Source organism: Danio rerio, chromosome 2, assembly GCF_049306965.1.
Source record: "Danio rerio strain Tuebingen ecotype United States chromosome 2, GRCz12tu, whole genome shotgun sequence".
Classification (NCBI taxonomy): domain Eukaryota; kingdom Metazoa; phylum Chordata; class Actinopteri; order Cypriniformes; family Danionidae; genus Danio; species Danio rerio.
This window is the reverse complement of record NC_133177.1, coordinates 22,806,221-22,834,049: the sequence shown is the minus strand read 5'-3', so window position 1 is coordinate 22,834,049 and position 27,829 is coordinate 22,806,221. Positions and strand designations below refer to the sequence as shown.

Genomic DNA, 27,829 nt, shown 5'->3' with positions numbered 1-27,829 from the left:
GAAGCCATGGGTTTTCTTCAAGGTTTTTCTAGATCTGAACTTCACATCTAGTTTACGCCCTACCGCTGTTTTCCAATTCACATTAGGCTGCACAAACCTTGAAGAAAGAGCGAGATTGTCAAACTGACACACATAACAGCAAGAGATTAAAGGTAAAATAGAGTAATATATGGAGATCGGTTGGAGATATATTAAATATATGGAGAACCATGGAGTCTGTTGACATTTGGGTCATAATTACGCTATGCTAATTAAATCTGCTGAGTATCAGAGAACTGTTTAATAATTCAAACCCAGTGCAACCTCTAATACCATGCCAATTTCCCAAAGTAAAGACAGTGGAATGATCATACTTGTCACTCCTAAATATTTAATTCTCCTTGGGAAATCATTTTGACCTACAAAGAAAGAGGAAGGGCAAGACAATGACACTATTTCCGTATTTACAGTGGAAAAACGGGCTCTAGAGCAGACCGGGCATGTGAAAATGTGTTCTGTCACAGTACAACTGAAGACTCCTATTTAGCACTGCATGAAGTCTCACTGTAGCTGTCTACATTTGTGCTACAATTATATCAGTTGTTGAAGGAAAACAGATCAATTGGCAAGTCAAACAATGCTAGGAGTTTTTCTGCCTTGTTGCTCTTTGAACTGACCTGTGATGGGCTATACAACTTGCTCTCTAACGGAAAATTGTTCATGGCAGCCTTTTCTCGGAGCAGAGAGAAACAGCAGTTCTTTTCACCAGGCATGAAGAGTATTAAAGGCTACGTGGAGAGTTACAGATGGCCTTGCAACAACACAATGAGCAGAGTGGGCTTGGATTGCTCAAGGGAGCTTTGACATCCAGAATATTCGCAAACACAATAACAAGATCCCAAAGCTTCGGGAAAAAACACAAGCTTTAGTGCAGGCTGGTTAGGTTCAATTAGCACGTTCGAAAGAGCATTTTTTTATTCAGGAATTTAAATTAGCAAATATTCCAATATGGTTTGTTCGAAGCAAACGTAGCTACAGTAGTGGCCAACAATACAGCACCCTTGGACTTTAACAAGCAACTATTTTTTATTGAAAAAAACCTAGAAATTATTAAAAGCGTGTAGTCTTTGGCCTTCAATATGTTAATACTGCAAAAATCGCAGTTGTTTTTTTTACTTAAGAAGAGCCTTAATTATTCATGGCATAGATTCAACAAGCTGCTGGAAACATTCCTCTGATATTGTGCTCCATATTGACATGAGAACAGCACAGTTGCTGAAGATTTGTCTGCTGCGCATCCATGATCTCTTGCTCTACCACATCCCAAAGGTGCTCTAGTGGAATTAAAACTTTTAACTGTGGCAATTTGAGTATAGTGAACTCTGTAGCTTTCCCGGAGATGGGTTGCAGCTGGAAGGGCATCCGCTGCATAAAACATATGCTGGATAAGTTGGTGGTTCATTCCGCTGTGGTGACCTCAGATTAATAAAGGGACTACGCCGAAAAAAAATGAGCTCTATGTGCATTTTGAAATATTGTATTTTTAAAAAGCTTTAAAAAAAATATCAAGATGCTCAAAATGTTAAACAAATGTGCATAAAAAATGTGTGCACCCAACTAAGTAGGCATGGGCCGGTATAAGAGTCTTACACTATAACCTTGGATAAAAATATCATGGTTTCACTGTACTGTGATTGCTGCTCTAAAATATATTCTTTTTAAATGTCTAGGTAAAAAACAAAAACTTTTTCCCCATTGAACACATTTATAATGAGAAACATTTATAATATTTTTAAAAGAGTAAACATGTCAGGTCAAATAATTCAAATGAATCATTGACTTTTGATATCTTCATATCAAGAGGTCACTCTTAGCTGCTTGATATAAATTTGCAGATTGAGCATGCTGTCCCAGGAGAGAACCCTGAGCTCAGAGATATTTGAGCCCAGGGCTCCTGCCTGGTCATGTAGCATGTAGCAGCTCCCCCTAGTAAAGGAACAAAGGGGTGGATGGGGTAGATGGAGAGTTTCTTCAAAAATAAAGATCAGGAGGTAGGATGAATTCGCTTATTTATTAGAGACTAGAATTCATCTGATTGGTCAAGCAGTGATATTTGATCAGACTATTATAATTATTGATGTGATGCCAGCTGCAATCGATCATATCACGTGCTTCTCTTTAAATTAGTTTATAAAACTTCATTAGTTTCAAAAACAAAGATTTCTTTACAATTTAAAAGACTTCTTGGGATATCTTTTCTGCTGGAGATACTGTTGCCCTAAAAATCTATTTAAAAAATAAAAACATTTTTAAAAATTCTTACAAATACCATAGTTATGGTGTAGCTAAACCACGGTATACCTTGAAAACCGTTATTCCATGCCTACAACTGAGTAGGACAGACTTATTATTTAATAAGAAAAAAAATGCCTAAACTGATGGAAATCAATCCATCTAAATTCCAGTATGAGCATCAAAAAACAGTCAGGTGATTTTAACAGATCATGTGATAATAAATAATAGGTTTGATGAGATGACATAAATAGACATTCAAAAAAAAAAAAAAAAAATTGGTCATTCTAAAATTCCTCAGTCAAAATCAGTCATCACAGTGGTTCCCATATTATTACTCCCCAGAACTGTCTTGAATGTCTGCGCTGCGAATGTAAGAGCAGTCTTATGCCTCCAATAGCCATTGAGTGTTCATTGCATTTAGTCTTCAGCCGACAGTAAAAAAGGTTAACAGTGGCTTTTCCAGAAATAGCAAATTCAATTTTTCTTTTTGATATTAGGTGCTAGCTTATTGGAAAGATAAAAAATATTTCTGACTCGCTGTATGGAAACGGTGCTTTATTTGCAAATGTGATATTACAGTTTAGCACATACAGTTTCATGCAAAGGTTTGGGCACCACACTGAATAGTAACTTGCTTTCTCTATAAGAGATATCATCGATATGCCATTTGATTTCTATAGAAAGCTAGATAATGTCTTGTTGTTCAGACAGAAATGCGTAGTGTAGCAGTATTTTGACACTGAAAAATAGACTATGCAAAAGTCTTTTTTGTGGATTTCAAAACCTGTAGTCATTTAGTGCTGATTAATTGCAACATACATTTTTTTGGAAAAATATACTGTGGGCAGATCCCACAACCATAGATACTTTGCATGAGGGAAAAAGAACACAGCATTTCTGGAGAAGAACATGCTCCCTACTGTACAATATGTGGAGGGTCCATCATGCTGTAGGTATGTGTGGCAAGAACAGGTACTGGAAACCTTGTCAGAGTTAAAGGTTGCATGAATTCCACCCAGCATGAGCAGATTCTGAAGAACAATGTTCAGAAAGCAGTCAAGAGGCTGAAGTTACGCCAGGATTGGATGTTTCAGCAGGACAATGACCCAAAGCACAGTGCCTGATCAACCAAGGAATTCACGGTTAGACATGAAACAATGTTCTAGCACAGTGGTTCTCAAACTGTGGTTCGTGTACCACTAATGGTACGCAGGCTTCCTTCTAGTGGCACACAGAGGAATGAAATGTCATGTACATGTTATACACATTTCAAAATTTATCAAAAATTATGTATATAATATGACATTTATGACATATAGTCTATTTTTCTGAGGTAATCTGCCACATTTTTTAACTGTGCAGAGTTGTAGCTGCTTTACTGGGCCTACTGCGCTACTGTATTTCAATACTGCTCATTTTGGTGGTACTTGAGGAGACTATTTTTTTCTGAGGTGGTCCTTGATAAAAAAAAGTTTGAGAACCACTGTTCTAGCATATCCATCCCAGTCCCCAGACTTGAACATCATCGAAAATCTATGGACTGCTTTAAAAAGGGCTGTTCACGCTCAGCACCTATCAAACCTGATTGAACTGCACAAATTTTGCAAGGAATAATAGACCAAAATGCCTTCAGCAAGAATTAAGGAACTTATCCTTGACTATAAAAAGCATCTACAGGCTGTTATTTCAGCAAGAGGTCATTATTCTGTTGGTGTGTGCAAATGTTTGCACATCTGTTTTTTTAAGACTTAAATTGCATTGCATCTGTTGATTAAATAAATGATATGTCAGATCAGTAATGTTGCTTTTTCCCTAGGGTATAAAATATAGTCAAATGAAAATTATCAGGGGTGGCCAAACTTTTGCATAAAACTGCAAATCTAATTCGGATCTCACACACACACACACACAACACACACACAACACACACACAACACACACACACACACACACACACACACACACACACACACACACACACACACACACACACACACACACACACACACACACACACACACACACACACACACACACACACACACACACACACACACACACACACACACACACACACACACACACACACACACACACACACACACACACACACACAAGCAAAACTAAATATGTGAAAATCTAAAAATGTGCAGATCATTCAGTACAAATAGTTTTTTTTTTTTTTTTTCATTTGAAACAGCTCAGGCTTACATTTTATTAAACCGGGGGATAGTGTATTATCCTGATGGAATTACCCTTCATTAAAAGAATACACTGTAGTCGTAGAGGACAGACATGATTGGCAATAATACTCCGATAGGCTGTGACATTTAAACAATGCACAGTGGGTATAAGAGCTCCCATGCATGGAAGAAAATCTTCCCCGCATCTTTACTACACTACCACAAAGCTTACTAATATTAATTTAAGACAGAGTGGATTCATTTTGTGTCATTAATTCCAAATTCTTTTCTACCCTATCATCCAAATGCAACTTCCAATGTTGTATTGCAATTATATGGAGCCTTTGCAAATTGTCTGCTTTTGTAGCTCACATGGTTCAGTCTTAAACATGTTGCGAGAGATATACTCTTCTGTAGACTTTGGTGGAAGTGAGTGCTTTGAATAACGAATGCCTTTCTAAAAGCGTAAACCAGTCTGGTCAATCTGGTCAGTCCTCTTACCCTTGGCATAAGCAAGGTATTTTTACCCACAACTCAATTAGCATTTTCTCTTCTCTGTAAACTCTAAGCCAGTGGTCACCAAGCTTGTTCCTGGAGGGCCGGTGTCCAGCAGATTTTAGCTCCAGCCCTAATCAAACACACCTGAACAAGCTAATCAAGGTCTTATCAGGTATACTTGAAACATCCAGGCAGGTGTGTTGAGGCAAGTTGGAGCTAAACCTTGCAGGGACACCTGCCCTCCAGGACCGAGATTGGTGATCCCTGCTCTAAGCAGTTGTGCAAAAAAAAAAAAAAAAAAAAGCATAAAAACAAGTTTCTGAAGTACAGTCCTTCTGGCACCAACAACCAGGCAATGTGCAAAGTCACATAAATGATTTTTATTCACCATTCTGATGCTCAGTTTAAATAGTAGGAGATCATCTTGACCATGTCTAAATATCGCTGCCATATGGTTATATGATTAGATATTTGCATTATTGCACAGATAAACAGCTAAAACATGACCATTTTGATTTAAGAACAAAACTGGCCTTCAGTGATGAAGGCAGATAGACACAATGCTTGTTGTTGTTGTTGTTTTTTTTTATCTCCAGATTTATTTTGAATAACTGACCAGGGATCTGATGTATAAAATTTACCTAGAAACCTTCCTAAACATGGACAACATGTTTATTTATGTATGCTCATGGGCCATATGATTATTAATAGATGTTCAATTAAGTCAATCTTCAAGGTAAATGATTACCACATTCTCCCATCACCAATAATAATAATAAAAAAAAAACTCTTTTTGGTGTGGTAAAATCTAGTTAATATACTGTCAACATTTTATATTGTATTATAATTTTTTTAAAGATAACTAGATTTTTCTAAGCAAAATATTCACCATTTAAACATTATCTTGATGTATTAAATGAAACGAGTGGAAAAAGTTAAATATTAACTTTCATTTACTTGTAACATTTAAATATTTTCAAACCTAGTAATATTATTGTACTGTATATGTAGTAATCGATGTCTAGTTTTGCATGGGATTAAATTAGATTAATATTTTTAAAATAAAAGCAATCTCGTGAGAATTTAATCCTAATTAGTTTGAAGATTATTTTTTTGTTGTTGTTTTAAGGTTACCACCTTCCAGAAGAGTACTCATGTTTTGGGTCTTGCCAGTTTTTATACCAACATTAAGGTTCATTCAGAAAAACATAGCTTTGCTAACACTAGTTCTGAGATCCCTAAATTTGCTCTTGGGTTCAATTTGCTTAAAATAAAATGAAATAACACATTTCAAGTCAGTGGAAATAAGTGTCTTAATTTAATTAATTCCTTTCAAATGTACTCATTTAACTTAATAACAAATTAACTTAATCTGATGAAAGCAATTTTCCTTCTGCCAAAAAAGAACAGCTAAATATAGGCTCAAAATTGAAGAAAATCAATTACTTTTACCTAATGTTTAACCTAACACTCCTAAAAAAAATAAGTACATTTTAAATATTGACAAGTTAATTGTACATGATATAAAATTTACTTAAATTTTGCATGTGCAAATAGTTACAGGGACTTTATTAAGTAAATCTTAGGAGTTTTTTATTTTTATTTTAGTTTTTATAGATCACAACTTTTGCATAGAAATTGGCATACACATTTCTACCCCTGCTCTGTGTGTACACCATATTTATAAATGAGACCCCAGTTGTGTTATATTTGAAGTAATTTAGGTCTCAGCACATAATTAGCCAGGTGATTTGCATTGATTTGACTTTTGACTCAAAAAAGGTGTCGAGAACCACTGGTGTAAACATTACTAGCTTCTTTTTTTAGTGTTTGTTATTTGCTTCAAGAAGACCTACAGCATTTGAAGAAAACACCCTTATCACACTGTTCTACACTGCAAAATATCCAGATTTTATGATTCTAAGCACCCAAAGCTTGAGGCAACACAAGCCCAAAATACTGAATCTCCTTTATGTTCAACTACAGGAAAGCCATTGTAGTCAGTGAAAGCCGCTTTCTTTCTTCAAAAAAAGACAGCATGCTTAACAAAAAAAGAAACACTCTCCCAGAAGGATTCTTAGCACTACGCTTCGGTTTATACTGGTTCACGAAAAACGGTGCAAGCTGCAATTTATGTAACTCGTGTCTCAGCTTAAATCGGTGCCAGTTGATTGTCTTTTCTCCAGCAGACAAACAACCACTTCAATGCACAATCAGTCACATATTGAAAGGCGGGATACTGTAAGCACGTTTTTCCATTGTACTGCATGCAACTAAACACAGTTACCAATCTGTGAACCAAGCACCCTGCTCTCAGATACAAAATTGTGGGGACACAAAAACGGCACACTGATATTCAATTCATACTTGAAGTGACCAAAGTGGACAAAGATACAGGGATAAGCATGAAAACAGAAAATGAAACAAAAACACATGACGACGTGATGGGGAAAGTTAGATAATCAGCCAAAGATTACATCCTTTCTGTTTTTTGTTTTTTTTACTTCAATTGTGTGTATTGATACTCTGGCGAGTGTTTTTCCTGAGCCTGGAAAGAGTGTAATCGGAGGAAAAGAGCTAAGTGAGATACAGAGGACAGTACAGGAAGAGAAAGAGACAGCAGAGAGGCAGAGGTGAATGCAGAGCGAGAAGAGTTTATTCAGCATGCTACAGGATAAAAGCACTACACCACACAGGGACCGTCAAGCACAAACTTGGTAGAAAAATGAACTTTTAATTGTGCCGCTTCTATACTGAACATTACATTCCTAAAGATGTAAAAACTCAATTCATGTAAAAAATGTACAGAACACCCCCACTCCCATTGGTTTCTTAGGTCTAAACCACAAAAAAGAAGAAAAAGGGTAATTTTGCAATAGAATCAGCGAGCGATTCTCTATCAAAACCACAATCAAAGACAATTATGGATCTTTCACGTGAGTGATGTCTGTTGGAAAGTCTCCGTTGATAAAAATATTCCCGAGGTTGAATAAAACATTTTGTACAATGCAGAATAAAGTAAGACTAAAGGCACATTTACTTTGGTCCCAACAGTCCCTACATTAATGTGAATTCACAACATCAAACATGGTCAATCTGACACATGCAACTGCCGAGATCCATCAGCACATGCTCGGATTTTCATCTAAAAAACGGGAAACAGAATTCACTGAAGCAAAAGTGAGAAATATCAAAGCAGGTACTACACGTCACACACGATGCTCCCCCCTGCCAGTGTTTTGTTTACCACAGGTTTCAATCACAGAAAGTACCTCGGATGCCTGATCAAAGAAAACGAAATAATACTACAGCCCTAAATAATAAAAAAATGCAGAAGATCATTTACAAAATGGAGTACGCTCCATCAAATTTGCTTACTTATCTTCAGATTCAACAGACGTTAAAAAAAAGGTCGCCTAGCTTTCAAAGCTTCATCAATTTTTTCATCAAAGACCAAATGAAAACACATTGGGCAAAAGCTAAATATCACTTTCAGAAACCATCAAAACAACAAAGCCAGGTGATTGTAAAAATAACACACTGTGTGTAATGTGACTGAACTACTATAACCTGTGTCAATGGGAGCAAAAAAGATGACGCTATTTTGCTAAGTAAGGCACATTTTTGTCAATCCATCCTAAAACAGAATAACAGCTGGCCAAACACAAATAGCAGGAGCAGATAGAGAGCGAGTGTTCCTTTAGGGCCATTCTCATTGAAGTTTTTGATATGGTGTTAAGGAATGACTGGTACAAATAAAACTGAACTGGACTTGAGGCTCCTGGGGGAGAGAGAGGAAAGGTAAGAGAGCACCAGCGGGTCCTCAGATGGTGGACTTTGAGAAGGACACTCTCAGACGGTGGCCGCGGCCCATGTCATAGTTGTGAAGGTCGATGAGGGCCTGAATTGCCTCCTCGGCCGTGGCCATCTGCAGCAGAGACATTTTGCGATCTCTAGCAGAAAAATCAAACAGTGATGACTAGGAACAAACACATAAAACTGAGAAAACGCAAAGCATAAGGTTCTTACTGGAAAAACTTGAACGCTTTCACTGTACCGCCGGAGTTTGAGAAGAGCAGTCGTAAATCCTCCTCTGTCACATTGTCACTGGAGGGGAAACAAGCACTTATTAGCATTTCCTCAGAGTAAATGGTAAAACGTTATCATGATGCATGAACCAATAAAAAAGAAAACAAATGTTCCTTGGTAGCCACATTTTAATCTCAGATTTGAACTGGTACACTGCGAGGGACAAAACTGACAATTCATTTAAAAGGATGGTCAGCAGTAGGTCCAAGATTTATGATGCCAGAATAATACAATAATTACAAAAATGTACAGAAAAATGGCCACTTGCATTCATTAGGACATCGCAAATCTGCTTTACCAGCAATACAGTACGAATTTTACTAACGTAATCAACAAATTATTGTTCTCCTGCATACTCACGGTATGTTAGAGAGATGAAGTGTAGCTGAAGGGGGGAAGATGTTCTGGAAGTTTTTAGAGCCAGGCTTTTTGAAGCGGTGCAGTGGAGAACTAGTGAAGTCCTTTGTCAGGCCCTGATCATCTAAACCTTCCCTGGGTAGCTGTACCGTCTGGTGCTTCGAAAGGGTCACACGAATGATCTTGCCATACATCTTCTGCCCGTTCAGATGGCTCATGGCTAAAACAAGAAGACACAAAATGTTTGACCAAAACAGTTAAATGGAATTCATGTTTCTCTGATGGAATATTTATCTATTTCATGCACACAATAAAGCAGCTGTGTGGATTTCAACACTTGGATGACAATATTTAAGTCTCAATTATAATTGATATTGTTATGGATTATTAAATCTCAAAGATTATTTTATTTAGTCTGTGCTAAATGACCCTTGTGCTTTGTTGCTTGTAACATGAAACAAGCGTCAACTTTTTTTTGTTTTTGGCTCAGAATATTGATTTTGGTGCATCATTAAAGTGTAAGATCACCCTAAATAAAAAAAAAAATTAAAAAAAATCATGCCATTCCAAATCCCTGGTGCTGTGTTCACACCAGATGCGGAAGAAGCATCAAGCATGAGTGATTTACATATTAAGTCAATGCAAAGGACATGCAAAATAGACATCCTGCTGCGCGAAGGACTTGAACTGCGTGAATGGCGCGGCGTGAATTGCGCGTTTGACGCGCTTAAAGTGCGAATAGCACAAATAGCTCGAGTTCAAAAATCTGAACTTCAGCGGACATTTGCGCCGTGTTAACCAATTAGGAGCTTGCTCTTGTGGGGGTGTGATTATGATGCAGAGCTTGTTGTTGGTGTCTCGGGGGGAAATCCTTCAAACTGGGCTCGACTCAGTTAGAAGCATCGCTGAATGCTTCCATCATCCAGGTTAAGTTTCTGAAGGAGTTTGTGAGCTCACAGGGCTGGGTGCACCTCTGAAAGTATCTTGTGGACTCAGACACTGCTGCAAACAAATCAACGCTGTTTTCAGCCTTCATGAAGCACATAAACACAGTTATTTTCTCAATAAAATCTATGTTAGCCATTTAGCAATGAAGCTAGAGTCACCGAGCAGACAGAAGCCCTGCACATCACGAGAATCCGCATCTGTTGTGAAGTGAATTAAACGTTTGATTGAAGCAGATTTGACACGCGAATGAAGAGGATTTTGACGCGCGAATGAAGAGATTAAACTTAAACGTTCCGCATCTGGTGTGAACAAAGCATAGGACCTTCGGGGTCTTCAGAATACAAATTAACATATTTTAGGTGAAATCTGAGATCTTCCCCAACCATCATTAACAACGAGATAGTCCATGCATTTAGTTGTTCAATCAGACTATTTTCAAGCTACGAGAATATTTTTCTGTAAACATAAAACAAAAATAATGCCTTTCCTCAGTGTCAGTATATGGTCCACACATTCATCTGTCGCATTTGACCATGCGTCTGACTCCCTTGTGTTTCGTGCACATGCACCCTATACTGACACTGAGGAGAAGAAACTGTGAAGTTGTCATTTTTGTTTTATGTGCACACAAAAAGATGCTTGTAGCTTGATAATATAGGTCCACTGAAGGCATATGGAATGTTTTGAGGATGTATTTGGTACATGCCTTTACCAGGGCTTCTGCAGGTTTCATCAAGTCAAATTTAAGACTTTAAGACTTCTTTAAGACCATTATGAGTGAATTTTTTTACTTCCACAGGACTAAACACTAAGGGGACTTTTAATGGCCTAGTTAAAACGTAAAAAAAACTGTTGAAAACAAATGCTATTGTAAGGAAGATACTTAAACCATATTGGTAAATAAACTTTTGTATTGCTGGTGATTGGATGGATGTTTGTCCGATTGGGTAACTTTTCATGGATATAGGAAAATTAAGACCTGTTTAAAATGATTTAAGACCTACAACATAATATTTCAGTGAATTTAAGACTTTTTAAGGCCAAAAATTTTGTTTTTTTAAATTTAAGACATTTTAAGACCCCACAGACACCCTGTTTACATTAAATGAGCTGGCACCCTTGCTGTCTATGGAAGATGAGGAGGCTCTCCGATTTCACCAAAAATATCTCAATTTGTATTCCCAAAAAAAGGTCTCGGAAAGAAATTACAGTGTGAAAATACGCAATTTATTTTATTTATTTATTTTTTGATGGAGTAACCCTATAATAAAAACATCAAACACAAAAATAACACTGTCCGCTTACCCAACTGGGCCTGGTTTCCATCAGACATCTGGATTAAAGCACTGTCCTTCTTATTGTAAAGGATTTTCACGCGTTGCACGTCACCGTAGACACCTTCAGTTAAGTGAGAGGCAGATGGAAGAGGGAGGGAAGGAGGGAGGACGAGAGGAGTGAACCAGGAAGGACAAGTTAGTGCTTCAGAAGCTCCGGTTCTGACATGAAAGGTGAAGATGATGGTACAAATCTTCCAAATTATCTACACCAAAGAGTCCAAAACAGTGTTTCTAACAGACACAACTTATTCTGAAACGCCCTCCAAAAAACAAGCTCATGTGATATGGCAAAGTTAAAATCAAAAGCCTACATGCAAAATAATCAACCATGCATTAATATAAGCTGTACATGAAGAGAGACAGATAGAGCAAGATAGAGACAGAGGCTTCAAAAGCCAAGGAAAATCAACCAAAAAAACTGGACATTTTCTCATCAGCTGAAATTTTGGCATAATAGAACTAAACAAATGAAACTGGAAATTACATTAGAGCCAGATTATTAACAACTAGTCTAGAGATATGGCAAATGAAAGAGTAAACAAAAGAACAACTGAAATGAAATTAACAATAGATCAACAAAAAGAGGTAGATTGCTAACGATAACATACCGAAGAGGGTAAACAGACTTTGGGGCGTAACCATCTTTAGAAGGAGAGAAGAGCAAGCAGCGTAAGACAGGAAGAGAGAAGAGTCGAGGTAGAGCGGAGATGAACAGATCATCCATAACGGAGGGTGGTTTCCCGTAGAATGGTGAGGTGGTCATGGAGCATGGGTCAAGGCAGTTAATTGGGGCAAGTCGGTCCGAGGAGGAACATTTGTTTTGGTTCAGGCACAAAGCATGAATGGGTGGAGGGCGGGGAGACAGGATTGCAGGAGAGAAAGGGCCAACCAATCACAGAAGAGGAGAGAGGGAGAAGGAGGGGTTGGAAGCAGCGTGGGATAAAAGAAAAACAAAAAAAAATAAAGAAATGAATAAGAAACAAAAGTTGGAAGGGGGAACAAAAATAATATACAGGTCAGTACACAGGAAATGCAGGAGTTTGGTCAGAAAATGGTAGGGTTCTCTTTTCTTTTTTTGCTTTTGCTTCCCCCGACTATGTTTAACAGTGCCAAACGTAGTCACTCGAGACCGAACGTGGGCAGGGTACATTTACTCAGACTAACTGCAGCACAAAAACGCTGAGAGGACAAAGCATGCAGAGCCAGTGGAAAGCTTTAGTACGAGAAGAAAAAGCGTTAAAGGGGAAAACCAAACAAAACAAAGCAGCCTATAGCTGTAAAGGGGGCGGGGTCATGCAGCGGGTAGGCATGAAAACCACCTTGCAGAGTTATGGCATCAATAGAGAGCACGTCATGTTGAAAACTTCCACAAACCCACAAGTGTTTGGGAAAACAAAAACCATGATGGGGAAATTACTGGGACACTTCAAAAAGACAGAGAAATCATAGTGAGAGAGAGAAAGTGTGAGAGAAATGACAGAGGCGGGTGGAGCTACCATGTTTCATACCAACTTTGAATAGCTTAGAGAGAGGCAGTGGAGCATCAGGAGAGGAAGAGAGAGATACAGCTTAGAGAGAAAAGACAGTTAGATATTACTTCCAGACAGAGCGCTCATGAAAAGGTGCGAGAAAGAGAGAGAGAGAGAGAGCAGAGAGGGGGAGAGATAAAGAGAGAGGAGAGAGAGACAGTGATCAAAATTTGCACAGAGGAGAGACTGCAGAGAGACCCTCCATTTTGACGAAAACCTTACTGAGAATGCTTTCAGTATATTTCTGCAAGTATAAAGTAAATGTCACAATAGAGAACATAAAGAGCTACAGGGTTTAATTCATCATTACTGACTATCAATTCACTGCTATCTGCAAATATACTGAAATAACATTGAACACAATACATGATATACATTGAGGATGGAAATGAGACAAAGGTCAATCTGAAATCGTGTCAAGACAAGTCACCTGCTCAGTTTGTATTGTCTGGGACTGAATAAATCATTCTGAATCTAGTGCACATCAGAAAAGTGACTGAAATGACTTTGAAGTCAGGTTCAAAATGTTTAGCAAGAGAGCAAATCTAACGCAGAAATCTGATTAAAGTATTATGCAATAAAGGAAGTCCTGACGATGCAATTAGTAGTGCTGGGTACTGATTTGTGTACTAGTCTGACACAACGTATTCCATGATCCACGCAAAAGAATTAATCATCTCGTCATTTATTCACCCTCACATTAGACTTGAGAACACATTAGGTACACAAGTAACCTACACAAAATAGTACACAAGTAACTATTTTATGTTCTGTCATTTTAGTGGCTATTAGTACAAATTCATACGTGTTCAATCGTTTAACAGTACGGGCACATTTAAGCATTATTGAAAAATAGTACGCAAGCTCGAGATCCAGCCTGATCGCATGAGAAAATGTAACTATTTTATGTTTTGTCATTTTAGTTAGCTAATTAGTGCAAATTCGTACAAGCTCAATCTTTAAACAGTACGGGCACATTGAAGCATTATTGAAAAATAGTAGGTAAACTCGAGATCCAGCCTGATTGCATGAGGAAATTTAACTATTTTACGTTTTGTCATTTTAGTGGCTAATTAGTACAAATTTGTACAAAGTTCAATCGTACGAAAATGTATGAATTTTACCCAACACCGCCCCTAAACCCAACCGTTACTGGGAGATTGTTCGAATAAGATTGTTCAAATTGGCCACCAAATCAAAAAGTTACAAATTGCCATTAGAAAGAGTTGCGTGATCCTAACAACCAAAAAACAAACTGAAAAAACAAAAAAAAACAAAAACAAAGGTATTGTTCAAGTGCATGTGCAAGTTTGAAGAGTGTTGATGGCAATCGACTCAATCTATGTTTTGGAACTATTTTGAATCTGAAAAAGAAATAACTACTTTTTGTTTAAAACTTTCTTAATGTTTTGTTAATTAAATATCCATATTCAAGCACAGATTTTTTTTTAAAAGCAGATGCGTTTGATTTATATATACGCTTGTTAAGTCGTGACGTATCTGTGATTTATGGAATACTGTTTTCTGGTCCAAGCTGCTACTCATTTGAAATTAGAAAATATTAATTTACGGCCATTTTTAATTCTATCACACATTAAAGTGAATTTTATATAAAATCAGTGTACACAACAGTCTCTGGACTTGCTGCATAACAAATACCCAAATTTTAACAATTTATAAAAAATTTATTACTTTCTGGCCATTGGATATTAGGCATATACATATATATATATATATATATATATATATATATATATATATATATATATATATATATATATATATATATATATATATATATTGCGATTGTGATTTTGAGTTACCCCATACAGTTTGATAGAGCGAATGGATGTCACTCTTAACAAGCGGATTCAAAAAAACTAAATATTTTGGGCATCATGAAAGTTGTGAAAATCCAAAATGTTTGTGCCAACTAGTAACAATTGCAGTGAAATTTTTTTAAATAATTGTGTCTCTTCAGAAGACTTTCACAGTAAACATTTTAGGTGCAATTCTTTTATTTTCACATTGTAGATATTTTAACATTTTGGCAATCAAAACACACGATAAATAAAATAGTTACAACAATTGTATTATGTGTATAACAATTTCATTCATTCATTCATTTTCTTGTCGGCTTATTCCTTTATTAGGGCAGGGTCGCCACAGCGGAATGTACCATCAACTTATCCAGCCCGTTTTTACGCAGTGGATGCCCTTCCAGCCGCAACCCAACTCTGGGAAACATCCACACACACACTCATACACTACGAACAATTTAGCCTACCCAATTCACCTAAACCGCATGTCTTTCGACTGTAGGTGAAACCGGAGCACCCGGAGGAAACCCATGCGAATGCAGGGAGAACATGCAAACTCCACACAGAAACGCCGACTGAGCCGAGGCTCAAACCAGCGACCTTCTTGTTGTGAGGCGACAGCACTACCTACTGCACCACTGTATCGCCTGTGTGTATAACAATTTACTTTTACTTAATTCACTGATGTGCTCACTGGATCTGTCAGATCATAATTCGAATTCTAAAAATTGCTATTTTTACCCAGCCTCAGAATTTAACAATTATCATATCAATAAATGATTGAATAATCATCAAATTAACAATATGACATCACCAAGAACTCCTCTTTTTAAATGCCAACACAACAACAGAAACAAGTTAACGCTGCTCTGCTGCTAAACATTTTGAAGGTGATGTTGAGGTCCCTTTAATTAAAAAAATGATCTTTAACAGATGAGGACTAAACATATAAAACCAGAGACATACAGTGTGACCTGATCGACACAATGAGAAAACTGAACAGAGAGAGCAGGGATGTGTTTGTGTGTGTTTTGAGAGTGCACTGACCTCATCATTGAGATTGCTGACCAGTAGCACTCCGCCAGGTACTGAATGACCGGACAACGCTACCCTCCCTGCTGCTGCTGCTGCCGCCGCTGCTGCGCTCAGAGGGCTGATGGCCCCTATAGGGAGAGAGAGAGAGAGATGGAGAGGAAGAACCCTGTCAGCCCACTTAGCCCAGAAGAGCCGACAGCTCAGCATCTCAGCCGGATCTGCCCTGTGGCCATGCATTCTACCTGTCTGCACCCACCACACCAAGCACATCCAGTTATCCAGCCAAAAACCACACACCTCGGGCAAACCCACATCCCAGAGTCAATATCTGCTGCTAGGCAGATCGCTATCTGAACCGATTTCACACAGACTGAAGCTCTGGAGCAATATCTGAAAGCCAAATTGCTTTTTGGGGCCCTTCTGCTTGCTGTAGTTAGCCGCTCAATAGGCAGCTCTGCTTTAGCTAAGGGAACTGGTGTTTGGCAGTTTGGATTGCCAGTCTGTCTGAAATACAGGTCCCTAATTAGTGTGCGTGTCAATCCATTACGTCAGGCCTATAATGCAGAATGGAAGGGCTTATTGTTGCAGCTTCAGATTTATGCTTTGACAAATAGCGACACTGTTTATGAAGCTTGCATGTCAAGTCAGGACAAATGGTTGGGGTGGTTTCAACATGAAAGCCCTGCCAATTCTGACAGCACTGGAAAAGTCCCTGTCCTTCAGAGGGAAGAGCGCATTCAAGCAGCGTTAGAAAATCAAAAGAAAAAAAGGAAAGTAAATGGAAGCATAGGTACCTAGAGAAGATGGAAACCCTCCACCACTAGAGTAGGAAGTTACCATTCCAGAGGGAGTACCTACGGAGAACGTGTACAGTCAAAGTCTTTCGGGATCAAACACAGACTGGGGGCCGTGGAAGCGGCAAAAAAACGTAAAAGGAACGAGTTTGAATGGCACATCAATTAGACAGGATTGCATTTCAGGCACCATTGACCCATTTTCCACTAAGAACTAGAAAACTCTTCATGAATAACACACAATAAAGGCAAAGCATTCACACCTCTACCCTGCTCTGAAACTGAAGCTATGCAGACAGAAGATGATGATGCATGTCAGAGAATGACAGGGAAGATGGGTCTTAAAGTCCGTGTGAAATCAAAATTTACAATCTGTGTTTGGCTAGTGCACATTGCTTTCGTGAACAATCAGAAGTACAAATGAACAATAAATCTTTGTAATTTAATCCACTGATAATAAAGCCTGATTTGGTAATCTTCAATTTAAAATCTGACCATTTGCTTCCACTTTTGGAGCAATGTTTATTATGTTAGCGTGAATTTAAAAGCTTCAGCCAGAATATTCGTAATGATGTGCAAAAAGAAAGCCCCACCCCCTACTCAATATTCTGTTTCATTTGGTAGAACATACTGAACACTTAACATACTGAAATAAAAGTCTCAACAACTTACGGTTCACGCGGACTTTAAAGGTGTGATTGAGCCACATTTACATTACATACACACGTGAGTGTTGTCTAACATACCAAGCAGGGAGGGGGAATCTTTGCTGAGAGCGGCGGCCATAGACGGGTCCACTGGTGGTTGGCCATCTCCCGCTGGCAGCTCGGGTCGGGTATAATCCCGGCTTTTGTCATTGTTGTATTTTACATTCAGGTTGACCAGCTTGGAGAAGTCAATGCGCAGAGTGCAACAAGAGTTGTAAATGTTCTGGCCGTCCAAGGACTTTATTGAAAGACAGAGATAGAGGATGAGAGCGAGACAGCGCATCACATTTGTTATTCTATGACAAGGGTGAACGAGGATAAGAATAATTACAGCCGGAGCATAATGTAGGGCCCTGCTAAAAGTAATAAAATCGCTCCTCTACAAGTAATGACAACTGCAGTCATTTCATCACATAAATGAAAGAAAAGGTACTAAACTAACATATGACTGGATCATAATTCGCCTGTGGCCATAACCATCACATTAAAAATCTCATAACAGTGCTTCGGCAGATCATTACACATTTATGGAGTTTGCGGTGCTTTCAGTCCGCCTCTTCGTTCACTCACCAGTTTGGCCTGCTGGGCATTTACTGGGTCACTGAACTGCAGAAGAGCCTGAAACTGATTATTTTTGGTAAACGTGATTATCTTCATGACCGTCCCAAACTTGGAGAAGATCTAAGAGAAATCAGTGCAAAGGCCTGTTAATTCAGAGGCATGGGAGTGTAAAAATACATTTGGCTTGTTTTCTTTTAAAACTGCAGTTTATTCCAGATGGATGCCTGCTGTGGGCAGTGACCTGTTGGAGGACGTCCAGGGTGACTGGGTAGAACATGTTGTCGATGATTATTCGCAGTACTGGGCTGGGGGCAGGCGTTAACACACTCTTGCTGGCCATGTCCGAGCTTGGAGAGCCGCCCTCCTGGACAGCTGACACCGCCTGCAGCACGGCCTGAGCTCGCTTCAGAAGAAAAGCATGGAAACAGATTAAGATGAGAGCTATGCCAGTTACACACTTCCGCTGCTGCTACATTTTACCATCAAGCATTAAAAGGGTGTTTTGCGAACCTGGTTGAGTGCACTGTCTGTCTTGAGCTCTTTGTGGTTGGAGTACTGAATGAACACTGGGACATTACGCACTTGAGGTGTAACAGCTGTGTAGTAGTTCACCATGGTAACAGCTGCTTCCTCGGTTCCCAGCTCTAAAAATGCCTAATTGAGAGAAAGTGTTCAAAATGAAAAAACAGCCTTTTTTTTTCCTCAAATGCAGTTAAGTATGAACTTTGTGCACCAATGTGAAAAGTTTTTAGGCCCTTCATTGAATTTCAGATTTGTTGCATCACAGTAAAGGTTGATTTTATTGTTACCCCATCACATACCTGATTTTTGCCTTTAAGCATTAGTATATTTGTGACCTTTCCAAAGGGCAATCCCAGGGCGATGACCTCAGTCTCAGAAACCTCATTGGGGAGTTTACGGATATGAATAACTCTTGATGGTGGGCTGTCCATGCTGTCCTCCACCCTCAGTTTTTTACTGTCACTTCCATTAGCTGTAAGTATATCAGGAATACAGTTGAATTTAAAAATGTGACTTTAAATTGGTATTATCAGGTTTGTACATTATCTAATGAGCAAAAAAAGAACAATTTGACCTGTATTATTTGTCAATATATAGGGAAATTCCAATACAGAGTTTTAGCTTTTATCAAAAAGCTTTTACCTTTTTTTGGAAAATAGACTTTTTACAACTTCCCAAGATAAACCGTTGAGTTTTACCATTTTTTAATCTTTTCAGCCAATTTTTAGGTCCTTCAAGGACACTTTAGCTTAGCATAGATTAGGGTTGGGTCGATAGACGATGCAATCATCCATTGCCGATGACCGATAGACATTACGATGCTGAGCCGACATCGCAATCCTCTACCCTGCCCCCATCGCAGCAGCAACCCGCTCAAGAAAAAAAAAAAACACACTTAAGGCTGATTTATACTATACGGTGCAGCCTATGCGTGGACGCATAGCCCTCGCTGTGGCCGTTGGCAATGTTGACGTGCACCTCTTAAAACATCTAACTACATGTCGCAACGACGCATAGTGTAAGCTCTGTGATTGGTTGGCTCGGTAGCGCTGACGAGTGTGGGCGGAGATGAGATGCGTGCGAGCCCGATACATCGAGTGTTTACAAGAGTCCCATAAAGGAGTTCCGGATGGAGACTGTCGTTTTGTGTTTACCTTATGATTAAAGTTGTTGCACTTCTGCCGATTCCAGCCTCAAAATGAGCGAGTTTGAGCCAAGTGTACATTAAGGTAGCGTTTAGAAACAAAACACCAGTGAACAAACTCGTCCCAGAAGAACATAAACACCTCACTGCCAGCTAGCAGTTCGGAAGTGTTATTGCAGAGCAACAGAAACAGCATGCAGAAGTATAAATGCACGGCTACGAGCATTGCATCCGTCGTAGGTCATGTCGATCACTTGACGCAGTAGTATAAACCAGGCTTTAGGCCCCATTTACACTAATACGTCTTAGCTTTAAAATTGCTGTTCAGAATGATAATGTTCCACATCCACACTGGCGTTTCATCTAGCATTTTAACCACTGAAAACGCACATCACGTAACCACACACAGGCAAGCACTGCAGCATACAACGTTTGAGCTCCAGGCAGCCTGCAGGTGCTTTGAGCTCAAAACCCCAAAGAGCAGTGCACGTCGGACAGTTTTTTAAGGATATATCGCTGAATCGCGTCTCACTATAGTTGTTCAACATGATATTTAATTAATCTTGTCTCTATGTAATGACTCTTCGATCTTTTAAATCAGGTAATGTGTAACAGTGTCAGTACACTGCGTCAATCATTTCCTTTCACGCTTGCACTTCAATTAATTCACTGCCACATATGGCGATTGCGTTGTTTCACATTAGACATCGTACAATGCTAAATTGGTCGACATCCCCCAACCCTAGCATAGATCATTAGATTGAATTACACAATTAGCATTACACTCAAAAGTGACCAAGGAGTTTACATAATTTTCCTATTTAAAGCTTGACTCTACTGTAGTTACATCATGTTCTAAGATTGAAGCAAAATACAAAGTTGCTGTTTTTGGCCAATATGACTAGAAACTATACTTTCCAGGGTTTCTGAAGGTTTCATCAAGTCAAATTTGAGATATTTTAATACCCTTTTAAAACCATTATAAATAAAATGTTGGCCTTGTACATGGCTAAACCCCAGTTGGGCCAATGGAATTTTTTGTTTTGCTTGCCACAAAAATCAAATATAGTTACTTCTTAGCCACATATTTTAATGTGTCAAAACAAAAAATCTCTAGTTGTATACACTGTTTTATGTGTTTCATTTTTTTTAGAAAAGTTTAAAATTTTAAAAGTATATTACAGAGAAAATTACATGATTAAAAAGAATAATAATAATACCTTTTATTTATAGGTGCCTTTCAAAGCACTCAAGAACACCTTACAATATGTCACAGGCACAAATTAAAAAACAAGACAGAGGAATAATAAACAATGTTAAACCAAGCAAAAATCATTAAAAGCAATTCTGAACAGAACGGTTTTAAACTGGGATTTAAAATTGGAGAAAGAGTCCACCTGATGAATATCTAAAGGCTGGGAATACCATAACTATGGTGCTATGCAGCTAAAACCCCTGCTACCAAATGATTTCATCTTTAAATTTAGAATTGATAACAATTTAGCCGCAGAAGATCTCAGCACCGAGAAGTGTACCAGTATAAAAGATCAGAGAGGTAATCGGGTGCCAGGTTGTGAAGAGCTTTGTAAGTTAACAGAAGAATTTTATATTGCACATGAAAAAGAACAGGAAGCCAACGCAAGTGAAAGAGAATTAGGGATATGTGTTCAGAAGCACACGAGTGGGTGACCATCCTAGCTGCTGAGTTCTAGATTAGCTGTAATCTGTAAAGTTGGTTAAGAGGGATACCAGATAGGAGGGAATTGCAATAATCAATCCTTGATGTAACCAGAGTATGTACAAGCACTTCAGTACTTTGTTGGGATAGTGAAAGGCGAAGTCTTGCAATGTTACGCAAGTGAAAAAAGCCAGATATGTGAATTAAACTAAAGCATACCATCTAGTACAACCCCAAGACAATTTGCATGAATTTTTTACTGAAAAATTATTGATAGAAAAAAGTAAAAAAGAGAGTAAAAAATTGTAAAATTCTCAAATCCAGTATTTGTTGGTTTGTTGGCTTTTGGTCCAAATGGATTCAACCTAATGCGTTTCTGTTAAAAAAAAAACTTAAGCTTCATCATAGATATTTACATTAGATGTCACCTATGCCATTGTTGTCTATTTGAAGGAATGCATCAATAGAGCCGCCATTTTAGTACAGGGTAGCACCCCTTTAAAATAAATGTGGGACCAGGGTGCAGTGGAAGACTGGTTATCCAGTGCCAGATATGCACATATATACATATATCTTTGATTGGAAGTTTACCTGGTGGTCAGTATGCAAATATTTTTTTTAAATTACGAAAATTATATTTTTACATCAATTTTCTACATCGATGGATAAGTGACCGCATGGGCATTGCTGAAAAAGAGCGAGTGTTTCGCGTGCATGGAAATGTTTTGTCTTCCCTCCCTGTTAAATTTGAGCTAATCTGTGTCCTGAAACACACCCCTTCTCCTGCTTTCTGGTGCACCCTGACTTTTATTCTGGTGTAATAATCAAGGAACTTTACTGCCATTATTCTAGGGGAGTTTTAAAATTAGCCTATCCATTAATAGCCTATCCAAATTAATATATCCAAAACAAGGGGAGCGTTCCTTTAATCAAGATCCCTAATGTGAAATCTATAGTAATATTTTAGCTATATATTAATATTGAATATTATGGTAAATTCAAGCAGGATGCATTCTCAAAATCCATTTGCACTGTTTTATTTATAATAATTTATTATATTTATATATATATATATATATATATATATATATATATATATATATATATATATATATATATATATATATATATATATATATATATATATATGAGTGACCTTAGTTAATTGCCATATCATTAAAAGGACTGAAACACACAAAATAGTAACATTTTCAATTATCAGCAGATCAAGACAGATTGTTCACACTTGTAAAAAATGATTAGATTAGGCAACAGAATTTTTCAGTCCTTGATTATGATTGGCTGAGTCACATTTAATAAAACATTCAAATAAATATAAAAACACCTGTGACCGTGTTCCATCAGTATTACCCTGCCACTGCATTAGTGTTGCTGACACTGCATGTTAAAAACCATTTGCTTGGTGAAATAAAAATTATTTGTTATCAATAAATCATTCTGTTGCATATTTTTCAAATCCTTGCCATGGAATGCACTAAGCTTGGGTGTTTTAGCTGTTTTAAAAAGAGAACTAAACCAGAGCTTCTTACTTTAAAATGTCCCTATAATGCTATCCTAAATGTTCCTATTTTTTTTATCCTTATTCCTATTTTTATCCTTTTATACTGCTTCTTTATGAGATTCCTACGCTGCTTTGGGCAGATGTTCTATTCGTCTGTAATTGGTCTACTGTTTAAAGCAAGGGTGCCCAAACTTTTTCTTATAAAGGGCCAAAAGCCAAACTTGATTAAGGGCTGTGGGACCAAGGCAAATATACAAACCATATTATGTTAAATTTGCCTAATATTAAAAAAATTACTAGAAAACATTGCTTTAAATCTTATTAACTAATGCAGTATCATTTTGAATATTTTATAATGAACTTATTACAGTAAAGACATAAACGATTCCATTTATAACACAATGGAGTAAAAAAACAAAGAAAAAAACATTACCTTAAATTCAAAACGACTATCTCGGTCAAATGCATTTGCACAAACCAGCTGCCCATTATTCTCTCTCTCTTTCAGATGTGTTGGTGGGCCAAATCAAAGGTTACCATGGGACAACTTTAGCCTGCGGGCCCTACTTTGGCATCTTTGGTTTAAAGTGCATGTCTCAAACAAAAAGTCCAAACCCATATCTGAATTTTAACTGTGGAGCTCCTCATCGCACATAACACACTGTAGGACAGGATGTACATGTTTAAGATAGCAATTCAAGTCCAAAGACTAAATGAAGAGCTAGTTTAACTCAAACCTTCATCGCAATCATGACTTGAGAAAGACATTTGTCAGTTTGATGTTTAGAGAAAAATGAGAGTTTATGAACACAATGGACAATCAGATGCATTTTATCACTGCTGAAAAAGTGCTGATTCAACCATTCAAGTATGATTTAGTGATATTAATGGGAGTTTTGAGATGTTAAATAATAAAATGTTTGGCCTTGACTACAAATGCTTCAGTCCAACTTAATATTAAGTGGCCTATAATGACTATGTAGTTACATTTAAATTAACAATTTGGTACATTGCTTTATCTTTACATTTGAAATATTATCATCATGTAACTATCATCATGTTAATTAGGGATGTGGTGAATTTTTAGTTACTGAAAACAGCGGTTTCAGTTTTTCGGCCAGTAGGAAAACTGTCCAAAAATAAGTCGAAAAAGTGGTTATGCTGTTCCACTACGTATATGCCAAATAGAATTTTGCTGTGTCAACCAAAGTGCAAAAGTGAGAAGTGTGTGCCATGCTCAAAGTTTAAAATAGCTTAATATTCTGCTCTATTCTATCTGTTGATGCATAGACCACACACGTTCACTGGAAAAGAAAAGTCCACTTAAATAACCTGCCTACAGAACATTTCTATGCAATGTACTTCCTGCTGCTAGCAACAATGTTGAAAAAAAACTTGGAAAAAAATGTTAGCTAAGATAAAGTTATTTGAACATCTAAAATTGGAGGGTTAAAAAAAGTATTTAATAATCATCTTCAAAGGTGTGTAAATGAAAATTGGGTTTTGATTAATTTACAGTACAAAACGTATACAATTTCTTTATAAAATATTACTTTTAATCTAATGATTTTTGGCAAAAACTAAAAAACACTTTTGTCATTTTGGCATTATGCAAAACTGGAAATGCTGACATGTCTGTTTAGCAGTTCAGAATAATTTCAGAACAAATGTATTTGTTGTGCACCCTTAAATTTTTTAAACTCTGCAAACATTTCAGATTCACAACCAGTTACATTGCATACTGAATGAAAGATATTATTTGGAAAAACATATTAGCATAATGAAAGGCACTTTAAAAATGTTCCGAACAATTAATGGGTGTGTGTGTGTGTAGACTTTGTAACTGACAAAAAACTCCAATCTTTGACACTATCTATGTGCAGGTAGCGTATGTTTCGTTTTTGTGCATTTCATGAATTCAGATTCATTTTTGTGCATTTCATGCATTCAGATTCTAATGTGATGCCCACATTTATTTCTCTTACCAGTGACTGAAGAATTTGGACTACTGTACAGACTGCCAGACAGCAAGTCATCTGAGCTTCTCTAGAAAGACAGAAATGAAAATTCAGCAAAACATTTAAATATTTTAAGTCATATTTTTGTTTTTATTTCCTTTATTTACATCACAGAATCCATTATGATAATATAGTGATCTGGGGGTTCATGCATCCATGTTTTTTCTTGCATGTATTTTCATAACAATATCTAAACGTTACAGTCGTGCGAAGACAAACCACTTACCTTCACACCAACTGCAACATCACTTGCAATGCTGTAGAGAGGAAAAACAGAAAAAATGCATGTAACTTATGGATGTTTGATCCAATACCCTTGCAATCAATCACATACACATCGATACCACATCGGAACGCATAATACCTATGAAATTATAATTAACATTATTACAAGATAATAGCACAACATAAAATAATTACCATTTTAACGTCCTCTTAACTGCGGACAGAATGGGAGCAGTTTTGTAATAATATTAAGCCCAATAAAACTCAATCGATAAATGAAAACGACAAATGCATTTATATTCAGCTCGCGGACATGGAGTGCCCGTTATATTTCAGACAAAGGGAATGGAGACGCGCCCGCATAATAGCAGTACCGTTAGCCGCACAGCTAAACTACATTAACGTTACATACATTTGTTGCGCAAATAGCATGACGCATTTCAAAGACCGATGTTGCATTATTAGGAGAGTTCGTATTTAGTATTCGTAAAACATATCTGATCTATTTAGCGGCATAATTTGATTCACCCAGGTAAGGTTAACGCGCATTTGTTATTATTAGCCTGTGTTGGCTGTTGCTTCACCGGTGTGTCGAGCGGCCTTCACAGAACGCGACTAAAATCGTTTCAAATACAGATTAGGTTATGCTTAGAAATGGCATATTAGCAAATATTCTGCAAAAGGCGCAGACTTACCCGTCCATTGCAGGGAAAACGTTCTTCACGGTGTGATACTGATCACAGGAGCAGGGGAGCCTTCAACACGCGCGTAACTATGCAAAATGGTGGAGCGTTTGTTACTCGCGGAATCAGCCGAACACAGCCGAGACTTGCCGAACTGATGAGCGACAGACGCGCTTTGCGCGGTCTGGGTGACAGACCCGTGAAAACAAGTTCATCATCCACAAAAATAGCAATAAGAACAAGGATGGAAACGTCATTGTTTAACATTATTGTAATAATACTTAAATAGCAATTTTGGACCTTAGAAAAAATATTATGAAAAGTTCCAAATGACTATAAATTAGCGCTTTAGCTCTGGCTTGTTTACATGATGTTTATTATACAGGCCGTAGCCAGCCTGGGGTAGTTCGTTTTTTGTCAAAAAGTGGACCTTTTTGCAGTTATTTACATTATTATCATTTAAATACTGCATTTTAGTGTCATTTTAAGCACTAGTTTTAGCTAGATTTACTTGTTGCGTTTTTTGATGTAAAGAAACATGAATAATACATTTTACCTACAAATTTATTACATTATATATCATTAGAAAAAAAAAAACAATTTAAATTAAAATCTAGCTTTTTGTCATTTATTAGTCAAATAACAATAGCCAAATTAGCATTCAAATTAATTTTAACATTGGCCACTTTTCACACCTTTTTGGTCTTTTTTTTCAACATTTAAAATAAAATTTACTTGTAAAATGTTTCCTCCATTTAAAAACAATAGCGAAAGATGACTTCGCTTAAATCAGATTGTATGTTTTCTTGCACAGCTTGACATTGGACTTATAATAATTATTTGCATTGGCCATACATGATTAGCTGAAGCCAACAGAGGATTTCGCTCAGTCCTAAAGACTTTTTCAATTGGTTATTTTCACTATTTATAATGGCATAGCAGTCAAAAAAGGACAAATGAGCTCATGTTTGGAACAAATTCTAAACCTTTGTGTACAGTGAGGGGTGGGTCAAACCCCTTTCAAACTTCCCCCAAAGTAAAACCAATTGAAATATTCAAGATGGACATACCTTTAGTTTAGTGCATTACAGCAAACAGTACAAATGTCTTATAGGCCACTAGCATATTCACGAAAATATTATAAATAACTTTCAGCCCATTGGGAAAGACACAAAGAATGAGCTTAAGTTAATCCAGATGAACTAGGGTTGAATATGACCCTATTCAATAAAGCTACATAAAAAAACTATTCACATGGCTATATGCTCTACCTAGACTAGCCCTAAACTAGCTGATTTAAAACTGTTTTGTGTGTTTTTAAGAGAATTCTTGTGACCAGTACAGTACTGTTTTCTTTGTGTAGTGGTTAAAAGTTCAGTAAGTTCTGACTTTTTGTCATTTAGACTACATGAATGACAGTGGTTTTCAATCCTCATGGACCTAACTCTCTCCACATCTTATTTATTATAGGACAAAATCTGAAAACCCTTGATTTATGTATATCATGTTACACATAATCACAAAATTAATAAATAGTTTTATTTAGATAATGATTGTAATGGGGCCGCGCAGTGGCGCAGTGTGTAGCGCGTTCGCCTCACAGCAAGAAGGTTGCTGGGTCGCTGGTTTGATCCTCAGCTCAGTTTGCATGTTCTCCCTGCGTTCGCGTGGGTTTCCTCCGGGTACTCCGGTTTCCCCCACAGTCCAAAGACATGCGGTACAGGTGAATTGGGTAAGCTAAATTGTCTGTAGTGTATGAGTGTATGTGTGGATGTTTCCCAGAGATGGGTACACTGGAAGGGCATGCGCTGCGTAAAAACTTGCTGGATAAGTTGCCGGTTCATTCTGCTGTGGCAACCCCAGATTAATAAAAGGACTAAGCCGACAAGAAAATGAATGAATGAA

At 37.5% G+C, this 27,829-nt stretch overlaps 1 protein-coding gene across 4 annotated transcripts; it reads right to left on the bottom strand.

Moving 5' to 3' along the window:
- Window positions 1-7,589: 7,589 nt before the first annotated feature.
- ptbp2b (polypyrimidine tract binding protein 2b) lies at window positions 7,590-26,044 on the bottom strand. Of its 4 annotated transcripts, NM_001100007.1 has the most exons (15): window positions 25,937-26,044; window positions 25,243-25,273; window positions 24,984-25,044; window positions 18,954-19,126; window positions 18,643-18,786; window positions 18,374-18,535; window positions 18,142-18,252; window positions 17,611-17,809; window positions 16,865-16,924; window positions 16,083-16,198; window positions 12,295-12,328; window positions 11,655-11,747; window positions 9,405-9,621; window positions 8,985-9,062; window positions 7,670-8,908 (listed from the first exon to the last, which is right to left on the bottom strand). In NM_001100007.1, exons 1-15 carry the CDS (start codon window positions 25,942-25,944, stop codon window positions 8,779-8,781), a joined length of 1,617 nt encoding a protein of 538 aa, NP_001093477.1. In that variant the 5' UTR covers window positions 25,945-26,044; the 3' UTR covers window positions 7,670-8,778. The 4 variants fall into 4 exon arrangements, 2 of the variants coding, with proteins under 2 accessions (XP_005163402.1, NP_001093477.1); XR_012388374.1 differs by lacking the exon at window positions 12,295-12,328 and having other exon boundaries at window positions 7,590-8,908; window positions 25,937-26,017; XM_005163345.6 differs by lacking the exon at window positions 16,865-16,924 and having other exon boundaries at window positions 7,590-8,908; window positions 25,937-26,017.
- Window positions 26,045-27,829: the final 1,785 nt, after the last annotated feature.